The sequence below is a fragment of the Parambassis ranga genome, chromosome 13 (assembly GCF_900634625.1).
Source record: "Parambassis ranga chromosome 13, fParRan2.1, whole genome shotgun sequence".
Taxonomy (NCBI): domain Eukaryota; kingdom Metazoa; phylum Chordata; class Actinopteri; family Ambassidae; genus Parambassis; species Parambassis ranga.
Window position 1 is genome coordinate 15,487,074 of NC_041033.1, and position 19,298 is coordinate 15,506,371.

Consider the following 19,298-nt stretch of genomic DNA (forward strand, 5'->3'; position numbering starts at 1 on the left):
GAATTCCTCTATGAACGAGACATATCTCTTAAGTATTCTTCACCATTACCTCTCAACTGTAGCAAGACCTTGAGGAACCAGGCCATGTGGGCAACAGATGCACAAGAATACCAAGCAGGTATTCATTGTTTTTGATGGTTTGCACATAAAATAATGTAAAAGCTATTATCAGGGGAACTCACAGGATGAAATGGAGGCTGTGTTTAAACCACTGTAGTTTAAAAACAAATTTAAAGATGGTAGCAGAATATTTACTGGAAAAAAAAAATGCTTTAACATTAAAACTTTTCAATCTCTGGCGTAAGCAGAATAAGGGCTACAGTGATTGAAAATGCTAAACAAACACTTGGTCATTCAAGTGCTCATTCTAGCAAATACAATAAGAAGCAGAGGAAGTTCATTATTACAATCATTTTCCGTCTTATTTTGGGAATGTTATAATTGGGTTTCTGGTGCAGATTTTCTTGACATTTGGGAAAACTCAGAAGTCAAATCTGAGTGTACTCCATATTACAGGCTGAGTATCAGTGAGCTAATTACATGAGATCCACTGGGACAACTCAAGTGAGTTTCTAATTTAGGGTAAAAGGTACATAAGCCTTGTTGAGAGCATCTTTGATTGATGCTGCACAGAATAACCACCTGTGCATAAGCAATATCACCACTTAAATTTATTTTAAAGGTATTTAGTTCTCCTTGAGACACTGGTGACCTGGTATCCCTGGTGTGCCTGTGCCCTCATTCGACTTCATTGTAATGTCAGAATACATACATAGGACAGATGAGATAAAATTTATATCAGTAAATTGTAAGATTAAGAATTTGGAAATATAGAAAGCTTTCAATTTTCAATGATGTTTTTCCATGCTAGAAATGATCCAGTTTTTTCTACCTATGTATACATTATGTTACAAGTGGGACACATCAGTCTGCTTGACACCAGGTGTGGTTTGTTGACTCGAGGACAAATGCAGGCAGTGCACCAGCCCTCAAGGACCACTTTTAAGTGCACAGAATAGCTGCTTGTGACAACCGTACTGCTGGTAATATTTTACCTGCTCTCCTTCTGTGAAGACGTGCTCACCGTAGCTCCAGTTGATGGTGGGAGTTGGATCTCCCGATGCCTCACAAGTCAGTGTTACCTGTTCCTCCATCTCTGAAGTACTCTGGTTTACGATGTATGTGATCCTAGGTTTGACTGTAAAACACACCCATACACCCATAGTCATTAGAACTGCACTGGAATAACAAGACATCCAGGTGGTTTGGCAGCACGAGTACAATAAGTTAAAGAGCTGCTCTGTGGATATGAGCCGAGTTCAAAGGGAGGATGAGGATCACTAGTTGACAGGTGAGAGGGATTTTTGTGGCAGCAAGCCTGTATTTAGGGTTGCCCCGTCACAGCCGCAGAGAAGCTGTGATAAGCATAGGTGGATCCAAATGTAAACTATGTAATAATTTATTTTGCTTATTTCAAAGGGATCTGTCTTCCTTTTTGTTTACATTTGGGGGAAATGTCAGGTTGTAGAACACCTGAGTACACCTGAAAGCTCAGCAGAGCTACTGGGTCATAAGCCATGAAGCCAAGTCTATAGAATGTTACAATGTCTGATTTAATCCACACTGAAGGATGAATACAGAGAATAACCAATGCATTTAAAAGAAGTCAGCGTATTCTATAGAGTAATATGTTATCTCAACAGATTAAAGAAACAGAAATAGCTGTGTAAAACATTTTGGTAATTGGTAAACAACCATAGAAGTCAAAACAGAGCTGATATTTTTCCCCAAGTCTTTGATTTATCCCTAAAAAATGGACAACAGGTCAGACACACTTGTTTTATTAATTACCTGTTACACTACTCCTTAGCATTTTTCTTTATTTAACCCTAGCAATTCAAAAATCAGACAAAATTTACTGTTAGAATCCTGTTGAAACATTTCCTCTGTAATTGTGTGTACCAGAAACTCACAACACATTACTTGTGCTGTGAGTTTCTGCTTGTGATTAGGGTATGTGTATTTCACATCAATATGTGGTTGTGTATTTGGGGAGTATGGGTTGCTAAACTGATGAAGAGCTTTTCTCATTTTGCTCGTATTTTGTTTATTAGCATGTTATTTTGGTGGCAGTGCATTAGGCTCCCTCGACCTCGTCTCTTATCAGTTAGGTTCATTCTCATGCACAGCTAAAATGAATGAATAGAAAATGCTTCACTGGTTGCAAAATGTATTTGTAAGTATTGCTAACCAATGTCAGCTCTGGGCAGTGATACAACTGCCCTGCAGCTTTTTTTCGCCATTTGCAGAGATAGGACTATGTGCAAACATCAGATTTTATACTTTAAAAAATATTTTGAGGGCATTTTTGCAATAGAACCCGGGCCGCTGGAGCTAATGACTAAAACCTCTGTTTATGGGACACGCTAAACACCAGAGGTTTATTTTTCAGCACACATTAATAAAGAACAGCCAGCAGACCGTGACGAGATATTCACTGAATATGACATAAATGACTTGTTCCACCTTTAATGGTGTGCTGTATTATGTTATAAACTACAAATAGACGCATCATAGTTTCATAATGATTGTGAAAATCCATGTTGTTGACACTAATGAAAGGCAACCTGAGCTTTGTGAATGTAAAAACACATTGTAGATAATGAGGTATGCAATCTGCTTTAAAAGCCTCTTGAGTAATTTCACAATAACCGTTTACATTTGAGCTTGGAAGAACAGGCAGCGCATACTACAATTTCAGTTGACAAAATATGTATACTATAGGTGGTATATTGTAAATATGGCTGTTGTAACATGGGAAAATAAAGACAAGAACAACATAGTGGGTAAAAACAAACAAGAGCTTCAAAGACTTCAGCTGAGCTCATCCCACTTGGCCAGTTCCCTAAATCCTTAAAGCTCCATCCCTACATGAAACAATCACAACCCACACTGAAACAACACCTTATCTTGTACCCCTCAGAAAACATAAAACCATACTATTGTTCTTTCCCCACCTACATACTCATATACTTCATTCCCACACACTTGGAATGTTTTATATTACCAGTTTAGTTCATATATGTATAAAAAAAAAACATTCTTACCGAACACTCTTAGACTAAGTTCCTGATCACTTTCCCCAGCCTTGTTCTTGGCAATGCAGGTATACTCTCCTTCATCCAGTTTAGTAACATCCATTATTGTCATTTCTGAGCCATCTTCATTAAAGCTGTACTTCTCTCCTGCCTCAAGGTCCACTCCGTTCCTGTAGAAAACACAGGGGTTACCCAATCCTTTTCAAACACCATTCTCTCTCTGCATCATCTTCCATTTTTTTTCCTTTAAAAAATCATGATCCCTACATCTTAAGATAATGTTCAGGAGCTTTAGGAGACCTGAAAGACATTAAAACATCAAGCGACCCACAGGTGTAGTGTTGAAAAAAGGTGTAAAAGCTGAACATCAATGTTTTTCTTGAATGAGTGTGATGGTGTCTTTTGAATGTTTGAACAAAAGTGTCTATTTTGATTTTGTAAAGTAGATTATTCAGTAAATTGTCACCATTACCAGCCTTGTAAAGAATGTTTTTTTGTCTAGCTTCTGACCTGACTGTGACTTTGAAACAGCTTTCAACAATTTGCAGATGCTCTCTAATGGCGCAAGCATAAAAATGACTCCAAAAATCCACAAAAGGCTGAAAACAAAGACCAACAATAGTTCTTTGCTGCACATTGTGACCCTAAATCTAACTTTTCGAAAAGAGTTAACTGCTGTCTTGGAAACAGGATAAACAGGAACCGTTTAACAAAGCAGGAACCTATCAATGGCTGTATTCAGATACACCAAATAATGTGGCTATTGTTGACACGCTAGTCTTCAGGTTTCACTGGTTACATGCACCTTTGATACCCTGTGATTAAGTATCCTATTGCAATGAATAAATCAGAAGAATATCCCTTAATAACCTAGAGTATCTTGTGTACACCGCACCAACACTTTAACCTCCAGTTTCTCTGAGGTATACCACAATTTGAACTATTCTTTATATCCTGCTGTCAGTTTAACCATTGCTTATGTAGATTATTAAAGCTACAGGGTTATTAATAGTGAATAATATTACGTTTTGTGAAGCAGCTCTGCTGTATTACAGAGAGCTAGGCTCATCTACATAACATAAATATAATAGGCAAAATCAATTCATATTTATTTATTACACATACAGGAGGAATTGATCCTATGAAATCTGAAAAATCAAGGGGAAAAAACCTGAAAGATGTAGGAGAAATGTTTGCAGGCGATAGAAACTGATATTTGGCTGGTACACGTTCAATACAAACAGCTCGTTATTTTTGATTAGCTCTTTCTCATTAGTATGTTGCTGTCGACTTTTACCTCAACTGACACAGTCTCAGTATCCATTGGTGCTGTTTACCACAACTGGCACCACAAAGTGAAAACCCTAGCTTTTAGTCACAATAAGAAAAACGTTGATCTGCTATCAGTAGGAAGACATCAATATCTATATATAATTAGTGTGTTTATTCAGACCACATTTTGTTGTTTTGGTTTTAAACAAAAAAAAAGGTCAATTAGGACAAATTAAGCCAGTTTTAAATGTCAATTTGAGGAACTGTTTAGCCAGAAACAGTGTGTGTGACATAGATAGTGAATGTGTTAAGTAATGTCAGTATATTCATCTTTACCTGTATAGTCATTGTCCTGCTGACACTATTTTTTAGCTCAAAACAGCAATGCACCTTTGTAGACCCTTACAGTATTACTACCATTACCAGTCTAATTTCATCCTTAATGCCTGAAGAATAAGGTGAAAGGTGCTAAAACAAAGTTTAACCTGCAACATTCAATCACTGTGTTTAAAATGCTTAATGTGACCTTACCGGGAAAACAAACAGTAATAGTTACATTTTGAAGCCAAATGTTGACCAGTGTTTATGTAGGTAAATACTGTGGGTTTGTGAATGTAGTGTGTGTAATAATATGTGAGCATGTTTTGTAACAACTGATTATTTGGGAAGCACAGTGGCATCTGACAAACTGTGAATGTGATTGCTGGAAGTGTTTGCAAGCAGAGGTTTACCTTGTCCAGGTCACCATGGGTTCAGGATAGCCATCTACAGCACAAGTCAACATGGCAGGCTGCCCAACATCTGCTGTGGCATTTACCTCTGACTGCCATATCCTGATAGTGGGGAGCACTGTGGGACATGGAGATGGTATATAACTAATGACTAATATGACAGAAGTACATTCACATATGGCATACAGGGAGACAGTTCTATATGTACAAAGACAGACAGCAAGAAGAGAAACTGAACACAAGCAGTGACAAATTCAGAGCACTTATTTTAGTCACAATCATCTGCTGGGCTCAGAAGTTGCAGGAAACAGACTTCATTAGCATGGAACATCTTTGATACACGGTTGCTCTGGGCAACTGTTTCCACATTGATGCTGAGCCTGGTCGCCTCTAAGGATCTAGAGCATATTTAAGCGTCATGGGACACCTGCCACACAAAAAACATGCACACAGGAACAATAAGGATGAGGAAATAATGGGAGAAAAGGTTGCTAACCATTCACGACGACCTTGATGAGACGAAGATCAATCTCGCCGCGGGCCATGATGCGGCCCTCACAGGTATACAAACCCTCGTCTGTTTTCTTTATGCCACGGATTTGAAGGTGATTGTTGCTCAGTACCTTAAACCGAACTAAAAGGAAGGAGAAGGTGAATGCATCATCAGGTCTGCGTATCTGACAAGTTTACAACAGCAGTGACTTAGTATGTGATGACAAACAGCTATGGCTGTGCTGCCAAGCAAGTAAAACGACTAACTATAAAACTTTTAATCTGGATTAACTAGCCAATAAAAGAGTCACTTTTTACATTTAAACATTTTAACACTGACAGAGACTGTCGCTGCTGTGTTTGCAACATGTAAAATCTCCATCTGTGTGAGGTATGTGTAATATTTTTGAAAGTCGGACAGACAATCTTGAAATAACAGGTCATTTTTGGGGTTCATATTATGTTTTTTCCACATCAGACATCCATCTAACATCCTTCCACCTGCTCCACAAATGTGGCAAAAGCCTGCATGAACTCCTACAGTTTGAGATGAAATTTCAACCGAATAAATTGAATCAAGCAATAATCCAAAATACTATTACAACCCACACGTTCAAGTGTGTTATTATTTTCCACTGAGCAATACCAACACTACCATACACATTATTATATTGCTCAGTGTCAAGGGTGCATAACAGAGAGTCAATTGTATTTTTAAATTCAGAACTAAATTAATTTTTCCTTTCAAAGCACAGGGTAAACCCCGAAGAAGAATAGCAACAAAAGCAGGCTGTGAGCAATTTCAAGTCCAACACTAGCAAATCTGCATATACATTATTAAGCAGCTTGTCTTCTAGTGCCTGTGTGTGCTTTCATTTTGACAACGTCCGTGTTCTCTGCTGTTAAATTACTAACTCTTCCATTTGGCTTTCTGTGCTCTATTTTGCCTGTTAACTTGTTAACTAGATAAAACTGCTATACTACACAAGAAACTGTGGAATGATCCATGTAACACCACACATCTAGAATACCGTTTCAGAGACAAATTATAAACATTTTACAGAATGCATCTTAAACAATATAACCATAAAAAAACAAATACTTATTAATTAGGATCTGTGTCCACGAGCAGCTGTCCTGGCAGCATCTGTTTTCTGTACCAACACTACACAGTAAGTTCAGTCACAACACAGATTTATAATTTTCGGAATCACTGATATTTAACTACTTCAGTTATTCATGTGAGAGGACATGTTGGGTTTTGTCTCATTCTTTAGGATCCTTCCTTTCAAGGGTATATAATTTCCATCTAGAGAGCTGTTGCCAACACAGGGTGCAAACACGGTAATCGCATAAACAAATCTATAGAGACTTGATGTTCACAATGAAGGAATGTGGAAGTGCTAGAAGATAAGTTTCTGTGACCTAGTAATAAAAACACTTGAGAGATGCACTGTGAAATGAGGGCACGGGTGTCTCCAGCTGCTTGTGGACACAGACCCTTATTAACAGTATACATATACAGATATGTTAAACTAGAAATGTTTAGGGTTGATAGCAGCTACCCACCAAATCAAGTGAAACTAAACAAATCACAATGATTATAAAAATCTTACCATCTTTTTCCATCTGTATTTTTGCACCTTTATATTTCCAGATCACAGTGGGGGGAGGAGAACTGATAACATCACAAACAATGTTGGCATTGTCTCCTTCAGTAAACTCTTGGGGCGAGGGTGCATTTGTGAAGGTGATTTTTTCTGCAATGAAACAAGCAAAACAATTTTTTTCACTTGATATAATTAGCTTCATAATACCCTTTCACTTTGTACAGGAGGTAATAATACTTTTTATTAAGTACATGTTTTTTGAGAAATTTAATTTATAATACGTCTCTACACTACATGCAGTTCAAAGTGACACAAGTAATTTTTATTCCAATAACTCTAATAACTCCAATTTGGAATGGTCAAACTGGAAAAAAGCAATTTTACCAGTTTTTACCAATTTTCCACACACTTCTCAACATATCAGAAATCCAATTTTGAACACCTCTACAAGCAAATTATGATTATCACTCCAAACAAGCTCCTTGGATTCCCAGAGTATTAAAGTAACCAGAACTGGAGCAATAAATAAACGTTTCAGAAGCTGACTCTATATGTCATAGAATGACACTGCACAGTTACCTTACAGACTTCAATCTATGCACAGGCAACAAAATCAGCTGCAGCATCCTGGCACTGAAACTATTCCAACACTTAACATGAAGATACATTTCACCGACTGTAGTGAAGCTCATTTCATGAAACAGTCTGTACATGCTGATGTAAAACCAGTTGCCTGCAGGGGGCACTAGTAATGATATTCCTGCATATGTTATTTTCCTTTACCCACTACATACACTTCAAGACACTGCTACTGACACGTTTCTTTTTTACCACAATGATGACAACAGCAGCAGCAGAGGCAGAGTCTGCCGCAGATAGTTTTATGAGGTAATTAAAACTTAAACCTAGTTACAACTTTCTTTATTAAAACACTTTCTATTGTGTTTCCACTGCAAAATAGTGCAGGATAAATCTACAATCTGATTCTGTATAACAACCTCTATGGTTTTTACATCAGTATCATACATAGAGGACCACTTCTGATAATGACCTCAGGCATGCACTGAATGAATGGAAATCTTCTGTTTGGAAAAGGATTTCATCTCTGATGGACATTTGCTGATGCTTGGCATTCATGGAAAATAAAACCCATTACTCACAAGAACTACACAACAGACAGGATCATTAAGCAGCCCTCTAATGGTCTTCCGACCATTTATTGAACTGATGAAAAATCCATCCTCAGTTGAACAGAAAAAGAGTAATGTGTTGCCCTTGAGCAGTCAATAAAATACTATAAGTTCAATAAACAAGGTTCTTTTTTTTCTATGCTCATACCGCTCAATAATTTTGAGAGTGTGCTGTATGGTTGTGAGGGAAACACTTACGGAAGATTTTTACTTTGACAGTAGACTCTCCTTGTTTGTCTCCATTGGTAGCGACACACTTGTATGTCCCAGCGTTGTCAGTCCCAGCGTTATATAGTGTGAGGGTGGAAGATGACTCATCGCTACGGGTTACTGTTATGTCTGGTCTGTTCGGCTCTATCCTGTCCCCACTTGGTCCGTACCAGTCTATGTGCTTGGCAACGCCTACAACTAAGAGCAGAGATAAAGCAGATCAGTGGATAAGGAAACACATCTCTATAAAGCACACATTTCACATCAGTGAAGACAGCCAGTGCCCACAGTCTTAATACTGTAGGTGGGTCTTGCAGCAATGTAGATGCATTGTACACTACTTGTAAGCTATGTGTAACAACAAAGATTTAAACAAATGTTTTTGTTTGATAACAAAGGATATTTAAAGGAGGTTTCATGCAATAAACGTATTGGTCGATAAGATTAAAAAAATATGCATATTTCAGCAGCATGAATAAAAGATAGGCATCTCTCACATCTTCAAGAATGTGTGATTTATAATACGTACTTTGTGCATCGTGCACCCACTGAAGTAGGATGTGTGGTACATTTTTTACAGAACTTGAACTAATCTAAAATGTAATATTTATTATCTCATTACTTAGATACGCAAGTTAAAAGTTATAAAAGCAACAAAGTTTTGAAAATCTTACCTTCACACATGAAGAATTTGGACTCTCCAAGACTAATCTCACCATGACTTGGTATGATTTGCACTTCCAGTGAAGCTAGAACAGAGAAGAAAATGCTTTAAGTGCTTAACATTTTTGAAATTATAATGCACTGCAATTATTCCAACATAACAATTATCCCACAGGTTGATTACACTGTCAGATGTTCACATACCAATATATGCCACATACAGGCAAGCACAGTACTGCAGGCAATTATTAATCACAATAGTCAGTTTCTTTTTAAATTCCTGTCTCGATCAGTAATTCTTCATGGTTTAGGATTTAAGTTGAGTTAGTTTTAAGCTGATACTCATTTCTTGCATGTGCCCCTGTGGCTGCTACAACCTTCTGTGGTTTTCAAGGGAAACCAAGCCAGCACTGCATTCAGCAGCTGGTAGGAACCAGTCCTGTGCTGTTTAACATGTACCTTGAGATCGATTATTTTTCAAAAAGGTTTATGTCCCTAGGCAAAATATATGCAATGTGTGTCTCAGTAAGAGCCTGCCCCTCATTAAAGATTGGATAACAAAGACAGAGTTTTGTAATTTGACACAGACAAAACAATGACCTGTGCTTAATTAGAACAAAACTTCACTTGTTCCCTGCAGAACCTCCCAAGGGGCAGTCAGGTTTCCAGTGCTTGACTAAGAAGTGTGACTACATGCTCTAAACCTCCTGCTGTATAATATGCATGAGCAAGACTGTGTGAATGTAATACACAGGTCATGGCATAAATGGGCACATACGTCATCAACCAATGCATGAAAGAGGACCACACAGTCTTTTAAAGATGTCTGCCGCATTTTTTTTTGTTTTGTACTTGTGCCTTTACAAATGTTGACACTCTAGAAAATGTGTAGAATACAAAACGTAAAGAACACAATCAAATCCCTTGCTAAATTAGGAAAAAACACATAAATGATTTTGCCAAATGTATCTTAGTTACTAAGTCAAATATTTCCTCTTTAGATTTACCTAATGTGTAACATGAAGCACCATGCACAGCAATATAAAATCTGTATAAAGAAATGTATATGAATTGCAGTCATAAAACTGGCAACTTGTCAGTAAGGTACCTTACCCCTCATCACTGACAGCTCGCTAATCGTTGTTTGTACTGCTGGGTGCTCTGATCAATGAGGTGGCTATCATAATCAGCCGGTACTGGTTTTATATTGATCAATCAGTTGTTTCCGAAAAGACAGATCAAAGGAGCTGATGAGATGGCATAGTTTAATCAAAGTCCCTGTTTATATTGAAAACACATTGTAGTGTGAAAAACACGAGACACTGGGCTGACTGCTGCTTAAGTGGCGTTATCTCATTATTCTTCTTCTGTTAGCCTGCTGGCTCTTTTTACTGAAAAGACAGCAAAAAAAAACAAAAAAACAAATACCCAACCCAACAAATACTAATAGTACTGAGCTTATTTGCAGTGCTTTTGAAAGCAGAAGTACAATGTTATTTATAAAAATACTAACAGATATGGTGGTAGAGATGGTCCGGCGCCAAAGGGCGTGCATAAACACGATAAAACTTATTAAAATAATTCGCTGTGTAAAGCTTCAATGAACACTTCTTACCATTTATTAAACACCAGTTTAAAAGGTGGCTGTTAGAGAAGGAGTAGGAAGATACCTACATCAAGATGATTTGTAGAATTAGAAATGGTCACAGTTAAGGCATCCTGGAACGTGTGACTTGCTAACATAGAAATCCTGATTACAAATGTTTGTAAACCCATGCTACTCTTTGGCAAGGTGCAAATAATTCATTGATATCCGATGCTGCAAGTACATCAACTAGTATATACTGGCTTTAAATGGGCTACAATTAGTGATCAGTGGTGATCGGTAATCGCTTCCACAAACTGGTGATCAGTGATCCTCCCTAAAACCCCTGATCTGAGCACCTCTAGCTGTTAGATTATACTAATTTAGATCAATGTCACACAAAGTACTCCGATTGACAGTCACTGGAAACTTTATTTCCTAAATTGGCCAACCGGTTTATTTTTGACAGACATATTTGATGTTAAACGAGATTCTAACAAAAACATTGTTATGCTAATTTTACAGAAAAGGTTTGTGGATTTTGTTTTAATTGGGCCAAGAAAAAAAAAGAGTGGTTAGTATTCATTTGTCAAACAAACAGGCAGCTTATATGCAGAGGAGGCACACTGACAAAATGTATTTAAGCATACAGCCCTTTTATCACATTCAAAGCCCATTTGTTTCTGAAGTGCTGTGTTTAGGCTCAGTGGGAGGCTCTGGTTGCTCCAACCATCACCAAAACTCCAAATATGGACAAAGAGGGGGCGCGTGAGTGGAGCTGAGGTGGGCGGGCAGTCACAGAAGCAAGACGCTTGCACTGTGATACGGCAACTGCCTGTCAGTTGAAGCGGTCACTCCCATAATTATGCATAATTTTAATCCGAAATGTAGTTAAAACTAGTTGGTTATACAATAATTCACCTTCCCTTGTAACAGAATGTAAACATGTTTATTTCTGCTGTAAAGTTGGCCATGTTAACATGGGAGCACTTGAGGATTGACTCTGTTGGAGCTAGTCCCTAACAGCATGAATTGTATAAACATTTTTGCCCTGGCTTCGAGTCTGAGCCCGGAGGTTGACACTTGGCTCTAACATAGGCAAAGCTGCTATAAACACAAAGGTGACTGAAAGCAGAATGAGAACTGGTAATTCAATAGGAAAGCAATACTTGTTCTGCCCTAATATGATAAACTGTGTCACAAAATTTGGTTGTATGAAATAGGCAGGCATACATTCAAATGATCCAGCATCAAGGTTTGGAAGATGAAGTGGCATTAAGGAGAGGGACAAGATGCTGAACACCTGATGATTTAAAACTGCAAAGCAGGAATGTCATAGTAGCATTACAATCATTATTTTTGTTCAGATTACTGTAAAATATAAGTAAAATACATACTAACTTTACAATTGCACTATATTCTTTGGCAAAATGATGAAGGGTCAGGAAGTATAAGTAGCTGTAGACTTGCATGTAAATGGATCATTTGTATCCATTGAATTAATGTCATGAAGTCAGAGAAGAATAAACCAGCCTCTACAACCTGTCACTTCACAATGCGGTTCTTCCTATTACACCAACAATGCACAGCCTTTTTCATATCCTCAATGCAAGCTGACAGAGAGGGACAAGGCACCCACAGGGAATTTCACATGATCCCATATCATCTTCCCTTTCACTAAATGTTTCTCCCCTTTTCTGAGGAGAGTATTACGATACAACAGCAGCACACCTGCACAGTCAGAGTTTTCCAAATGGTATTATTCTGTATGCCAATCACTAATTAGTTCTTTTCAGACTAAGTCAGTGCTTCTCTTCAGTGACAGTTATGAAGACAGGATAATTGCTCTCCCACCATCTCACTTTTCCTCTTATTAAAGAGGATAAGCTATTGCAGTTCAAATCTAGTTAAAGGGCAACAATTATTTCAAAGCGCAGGATGGCCAAATTATAACAAGCAAATGTGAGGTCTAGAAATGTAATCTGCATGTGAATCCCTAGTGATCAATCCATTTTAAAGGCAAGCTTGGGTATTTCCACTTTATACACTGAGCATAGAGTGTAGGAGCAAGCAAGAAGTATGAGAAAGAAAATGATCACTGTATATCAATGTATACACCCCACATTTACGGTAAAAATGTTAACCCATCAAATAAGAACCTTTTTTCCTTGCAGCACATATTTCAATCACTGTCTACTAATAAATGTGATGTTCAGAATTCCCTAATTTAAGATGTTATTTTTAACCACACTCATGGCATGGTCCCAGGGTAGCAGTGTTTCTCTTGGTGGATCCAACATGGGTCCAGACTGAAATGTTTATTGTGTTCCTACTCTAGTTCCACCAGCAAATTGTCATGCTCGTACCGTTTCAGTTTCATCAATACTGACTTGTTACAGGAGTTCAAACATGGTATGATGGTTAATGTTACATTGACTTTGTCATGGAAAGGATAACAGCAACATAGGATAATCGACACTATGGGTGTGTCAGTAACTGTTCAAAGGGTTAAATGCAGTCTTGCAAAGAGTTCTTGGAGCACTGCATTGTATTTAGAGACAATCAGTCAGCCCGAAAGTGTGTACAACCAGGGGGTGTAGCCTATTCTTTATGGTCAGTTAATCATCTGTCATCTCTGTGTAATGGCATGCTAATAAAGCATCCTATACTGTGGCAAGATCCCCATGATACTTGTAAACTAGACAATTAAATATGTTGTCAAATTTATTCTGTCTAGTTGGGAATATTGGACCTAAACTGGTACTATTCCATCTGTGCACAAACCCTGAGTTTAACGATGAGAGAGAGAAGACAGGAGAGGAAATTCAAAGTATGGCTGTTATGTTTTAAAACTAGAACAAGAGTTAAAAAATGAAGATAGAGAGGGACGGCCTAAAGTGCATCAGAAGGTGCCATGTACCACTAATTGGCAAACCTAACTCTAGGCTTATAAAACTTGCATACACACAGGAGTAGCATGCCCAAACTCATGCTAAGCTTCCTAGTTGTTAAGGCCCTAGACAGAAGACTGGCTGAGAGACCTACATGGAAATAAACAATTCAAGTAGATAAGAGTGACCTAGTTCTAGGATAACTCCCTGCAGTTAAACTTGGTATTTTATCACTTACAAAAAAGATCCTACTGGTGAGAGCTCTATCAAAATCAACCTGTACCAGTATCAAAAGTTTAATTAAACAAGGAATGTACATACAAAGCAGACAGACATTAAAATATAAGCTTTAGATTTTATTTAACTTTTTAGAAGAAGTGGAGATATCAAAGAACTTCTGATAAAAATTATATGATTCAATAATATCTGCTTTTGACACATTTGCAATTATGGATGCAGACTATGGTTGGAATGTGATGTCCATCTGCCAACAAACGGATCAAGAATATTGGTCTGACCTAAATTCTAAGCTGTAAATTTAAGGCTTATTTTTAAGAAATAAACTTGACTGATAACGTATAAGCAGATAAAGATTGCCTGCCAAAGACATGACAAAAACCAAGAAAACACCATCAATAAAGCTACTGTGTATTTTCTTCTACAGCCAAACAGGGCAAATTTGAATGCAACTCAGGACTGTGGCTCTGACATTAGCAGTTTGTGAAGTAACATTTACTGTGGCTTTGGGCAATGTCATATTTGGATGCAGGCTGATCGTGACTATAAGAGACAGCTTGCAGTGTCAATAATTCATGTCTCTGTAGGTCATCAATAAAAGCGTACTGAGTGTTGTCTTGGATAATTCCCATTAGTGTAATAACAAAGAAGAAAAACACTTCAATATCAATAGCAGTATAATATATATATATATATATATATATATACATATTTTATTTCTCTGCTAATTCTTAATGCAGATCACAGAATATACATTCATTACAATGCAGAATATGCTGTGCCCTGTGACAATAAGTGTGCTTTAGGACCAGAAATGTCTGCACTGTCCTTAATTCACACCATTTTCTGTGTATGTGTGGCTATTTAAGGATCATGTTCATTTCTTCAGCACTGCCAGGAGGCATTGTACTAGTGTATTTAATACCTCTATATGCACATGTGTTTGCATAACGTGTGTTTGTGTAAGGTATGATGGTGGTGGAAGGTGGATATTTCATGAATGAAAATGATGTACATTAATGTCCTTGGGCCACAGCAATCAGTAAGGTTGCAGTTGTAGGACTTTAAATAGTCTTATGTAGCCCAAAACCCATCCTTTCTAGCTTGGCTTGTATCTTAAATGTAAGTTCCCCACAGGAATACACTGTTATTTTGGAGGGAAGAGATAAGATATGAAGGGCAAGGACACCATATAGATGGGAATTTATGCAGAGTCTGGCCTTTTCCCTCTACCCTCTGTAGTTATCTTACAACACCTCGGGTGCTGCAGCCTAGGCTGTTGGATGTTGTAGTAAGCCTCGACCCAAGCCGTGACTCGCCTCACTTGCCATGTGGGATTAAGCTCATTATCTATTCTGCCAGCGTAAAACACACACACATTCACAACTCCTTAAACTTAAGCCTGCTAAATTGAGAGTCACAGCTATGAACCTCAGCATGCTATCTGTGATCTAAAATAAACAAAAAGATCTGATCTGTCCTTCAAATGAAAGGTACATTATCCATTAGAGCTGGGAATCACTGAGCAACTTCTAATGCATTAGTAAAGCAGCATTTTTATATTATGTATATATTTATATTTTGCCCAAGGTAACTGCGATATAAAACCCACAGGTTTGTATACAACATTTATACCCTTTAAAGGGAAATATTTAAATCCACACTACATTTATTCAGTAGACTAAGAACCGTCAGTCATGTAGTGTAGTTTTAATAGTCACAGATATGAGAACATGAGTGCCAAAAGGAATGAGAGAGCAACATGAAAAGCCTTCAACTGGTAGTGTCTGAACAAAAGAAGCACAAATGACTTCTAAAATGTAAATGTCTCCAGTACTGAAGTGCGTCTGCCTCAGTAATGTTGCCAATGTGTTAAGAATGTATTGCAGGAAACTGACTCACAATGATTTTTCACATGCTTTTTGCAAAAACCTGTTAGTTACTGACCAGCTTAGTCCAGTATATGAAAATTGCCAGTATAAAGTCTGATTATCAGGGCGGTACAGACATATATTTGTTTAATTTTAGGTGATTAAATGTGATATCTTTTTGGGGTTGATTTAGATTTGATGCTAGTATAAGAAAATTATACAGAGTATCTAAAATTTATATAAAAGAATGTACTAGTGATGGACTTGCAGGCCATGGTTTGCACATGTGCAGACTCGCCATTCTTCAGTGGCTCCAAAACAACCCAAAATTAGCTCATGACTTCATCGACTTTCAATATTGGCAGCTTGCTTTAAAGGACATGTGTATGTATTTGATGCTACAGTAGCACAGCATCACATTACATTATTCCAATACATTATCGTCTGACTCTATTGTCACTATCCAATCCATAACCATAATGTTAACTATCATTATGGAGAAGAAGGTGCAGACTAAATATCCAAGGTATTGAAAATTTTAAATTCACTGGCTCAGCAGTAGAATATGCCAGTCTACTGCAAATGTTTTTAAATGCATGCCAGGCACGGCAGGCTCCAGACAATATAATGCAGGATCATTTACTGGCACTTGTAGTCGTTAAACATCTCCTCAATCTCCAATATACAATCTGATCTCCAATTAGCCCAAGCCAGCAGTACAAATACAAAACTAGCAGGATGTTAAATACTACATTTAGTAAAGTAAATTTAAATATAAAGACACTAATTTAAATAACTCAATGCTGCAGCAGACACATGGATTATTTCAGCATTTATGTAAACATTTATGTAAACATAAAGCTTATACAATCTTTGTACATACAAGTAGACAAAGAGACAACCACTATATACTGAACTAAAGTATTTAACTAAGCACAAACCTAGCACTAGGTTTTCACATCTGTTTGTATTCAGGACTTACTAGTTTTAAGGAGAGTATTTGCTTTCTGCTCATCCCTCTCAACCACAGTTATACTCATTTCTACCAGTTGCTATGGAAACGTGTGTTCCAGCTCCCCTCTCCCCTTATTTTGACATCAGCACTCGCTCTCATCCCCTCTCGCTCTCTCACGTATGGCTGTCTGATTGGCAGTGCAGCCTCTGAAGAGTGACTATTTACATTAAAGAGGCTGTTAAAACAATGAATGCTATTTCAACGTATCACCATGCCTGTCTTTAAATGTCTACACCAGTTAACGACCTATTGTAGTCAAAACTTAAAAAGCTATGAATTCACCCTTTATGCATTGTTTTGTAGTGAAAGCACATGATGCTTAAAGAGCATATTTTAACAATTCATTTGAGGCTCAGCTGGTACTTCCTTTATTATAACCCCAAGCTGAGGCATCAATATCTGCCAGGCTTTAGACATGTGGTGCATTTCATTTGTGCATTAGTTTATTTTACCATAGTACTGCAAAACAGTTGGCTAGTAGATTACATTAAGTCTCTGAGCATTAGCTCCTAAAGAAATGTATCAAACAAAACAAAACCACCAGTATAAAGGAAAAGGGGTTCCTAATGTTATTTAAATCTTCTGGTCAATGTTATCCTTCAATCTTTATTATAAATCTTCCTTCTGTGATATCTTTAACATTTCAAGGAGACTTTCAAAATAATTCTTGTGTTTTAATCCTTTTTATTAGTTATGGCTAATGAATTCTGCAATCACACTAAGCACATAACAGGATTTATTTTATGGCAGCAGAATGTTACGTGTTAAAAAACGAGGGTGTAAAATATCACTTGAAGTGCTGACGTAATGGTCATATTTATGAGTTATATAATAGGGCAGCACACATTAGAACAGGAGGCCAAGGCAGCAGAAGCTGAGCTGCCACAGTGGAGATGAACCAGATGTGTATCGGTTGTTAAACTGTTGGTGTTTGGCTGTGATATTGAAGTATCATAAATTTGAATGTGATATTGCTTTAATCATATTTGTCACAAGTGAAAAAGGCTGTGTCTTCTGTCTCTTACTATATGAAAGAATTACCAACAATACAAATATGATTTCTCAATTACATTGTGACACTTGTTTTTAAAATGAAAATTTGTGCTATGCAATCTTAAAGTAAACTAACTAGTGATTATTTCTCACTTATGGCTATAGGCCTTTCTGTGCTACATTTCTTCCTTTCTGTGCTGAAGATAAGCCATGACTCAATGAGCTGCAGTGCAATCCACTTCAGTGGCCAACTGAATTTGCCCTCATTCAGGCAATTTAGAGTGAGAGCCCCTCAGCATCTGCCTCAGCTGTGCGCCACACAACAAAAGCCCAGGGAGGCGGAGAGCTGAGCGTCTGTGACCCATCATGCCACGCTGTGTACTCCTGTAATGAGTCAGTATTTAGAAGGTTGAGAGCAAAAAAAAAAATGTAAACATTATGCTTCCAGGGACACTTAAAATGCATAGGAGAGAGTCCCTGGAAGAATCACTGGAAAAGGACTCATTGTAGCTCATTAAATTCTGAAAATTCAATGAACACAAGCCAAAACCACAGCAATCCAGGATAAACATGTTTGTCATCTATGACACACAGAAATGTGCTGCTGAGAAATAACTGCACCTAAAACCCCAGTGTTATTTTAGTGTAGATTAGGTCTCCATTAGAGTATTACAACCTGTATAAAGACTAAGACAGCCTTCTATCAGTATGTCTAAGACGCATAATCAGTAAAATGGAAGGATTCTTAGTGGCTGAATTATGGGGAATCTGCAGGGGTTTCTTTTCTAGTTCAACTCCTGGGTGACAACTACATACAAGAATAGGGAGTCTGTGTGGCATGAACAATGACTGAAATGTTAACATCTCTGTGAACACACAATGAATCACCACAGTCTGTCACAAAAACATTCATTCTTCCAGATTAATCATTACAGTAGGTCTCCAGTCGCTTCCCTGTTACTGCTAGTCACGACACACTCCTATAAAAAAGCCCACAAAGCAACCACCCTGCATGCTACTTGCAAAAAAGCCATTAAGGTTTAGTAGAATATAATACCCCCGAGGCCGTGTTAACTGGCAAGATTTTCATGCATCTCTAATAATTACTGTAACAACAAAGAGGCAAAAAGGAGAACATGGATGGTGGGAAGGGCAGGAGGACTGGAGGGAGGGAGCCAAAATGACCACTCAGCCACAAGATGCCTGTGACTACACAGAACCCCGAAGCCTGGCACATGCACACAGCTCTCTCTGTGTGTCCATTCAGAAGGCCGACAAGCTGGGACGAGCCGGATAAGCCTGCCTGTGACTCCACCAGGAAGAGGATCAATAGGAGGGAATGCACCATTTCGGATACAGCCAGACAGAGCCAAGGGCAGGGCAGAGAGGCAGAGCAGCACTTGAGTACTCATTATGTTGTGTAGGATGACACAGTGTGCA

General features: G+C 37.9%; 1 protein-coding gene across 9 annotated transcripts in view; it reads right to left on the minus strand.

Annotated features, from left to right (window-relative positions):
* Positions 1-19,298, minus strand: part of ncam1b (neural cell adhesion molecule 1b) — a 59,070-nt gene that overhangs the window by 24,396 nt on the left and 15,376 nt on the right. For all 9 annotated transcript variants that reach the window (XM_028418963.1, XM_028418960.1, XM_028418961.1 and 6 more), the window contains exons 2-8: positions 9,278-9,352; positions 8,592-8,801; positions 7,210-7,353; positions 5,598-5,735; positions 5,102-5,219; positions 3,108-3,268; positions 1,056-1,198 (exon numbers count right to left, since the gene is read on the minus strand). In XM_028418963.1, coding sequence (XP_028274764.1) covers positions 1,056-1,198; positions 3,108-3,268; positions 5,102-5,219; positions 5,598-5,735; positions 7,210-7,353; positions 8,592-8,801; positions 9,278-9,352 — 989 coding nt within the window. The remainder of the gene's footprint in view (positions 1-1,055; positions 1,199-3,107; positions 3,269-5,101; positions 5,220-5,597; positions 5,736-7,209; positions 7,354-8,591; positions 8,802-9,277; positions 9,353-19,298) is intronic.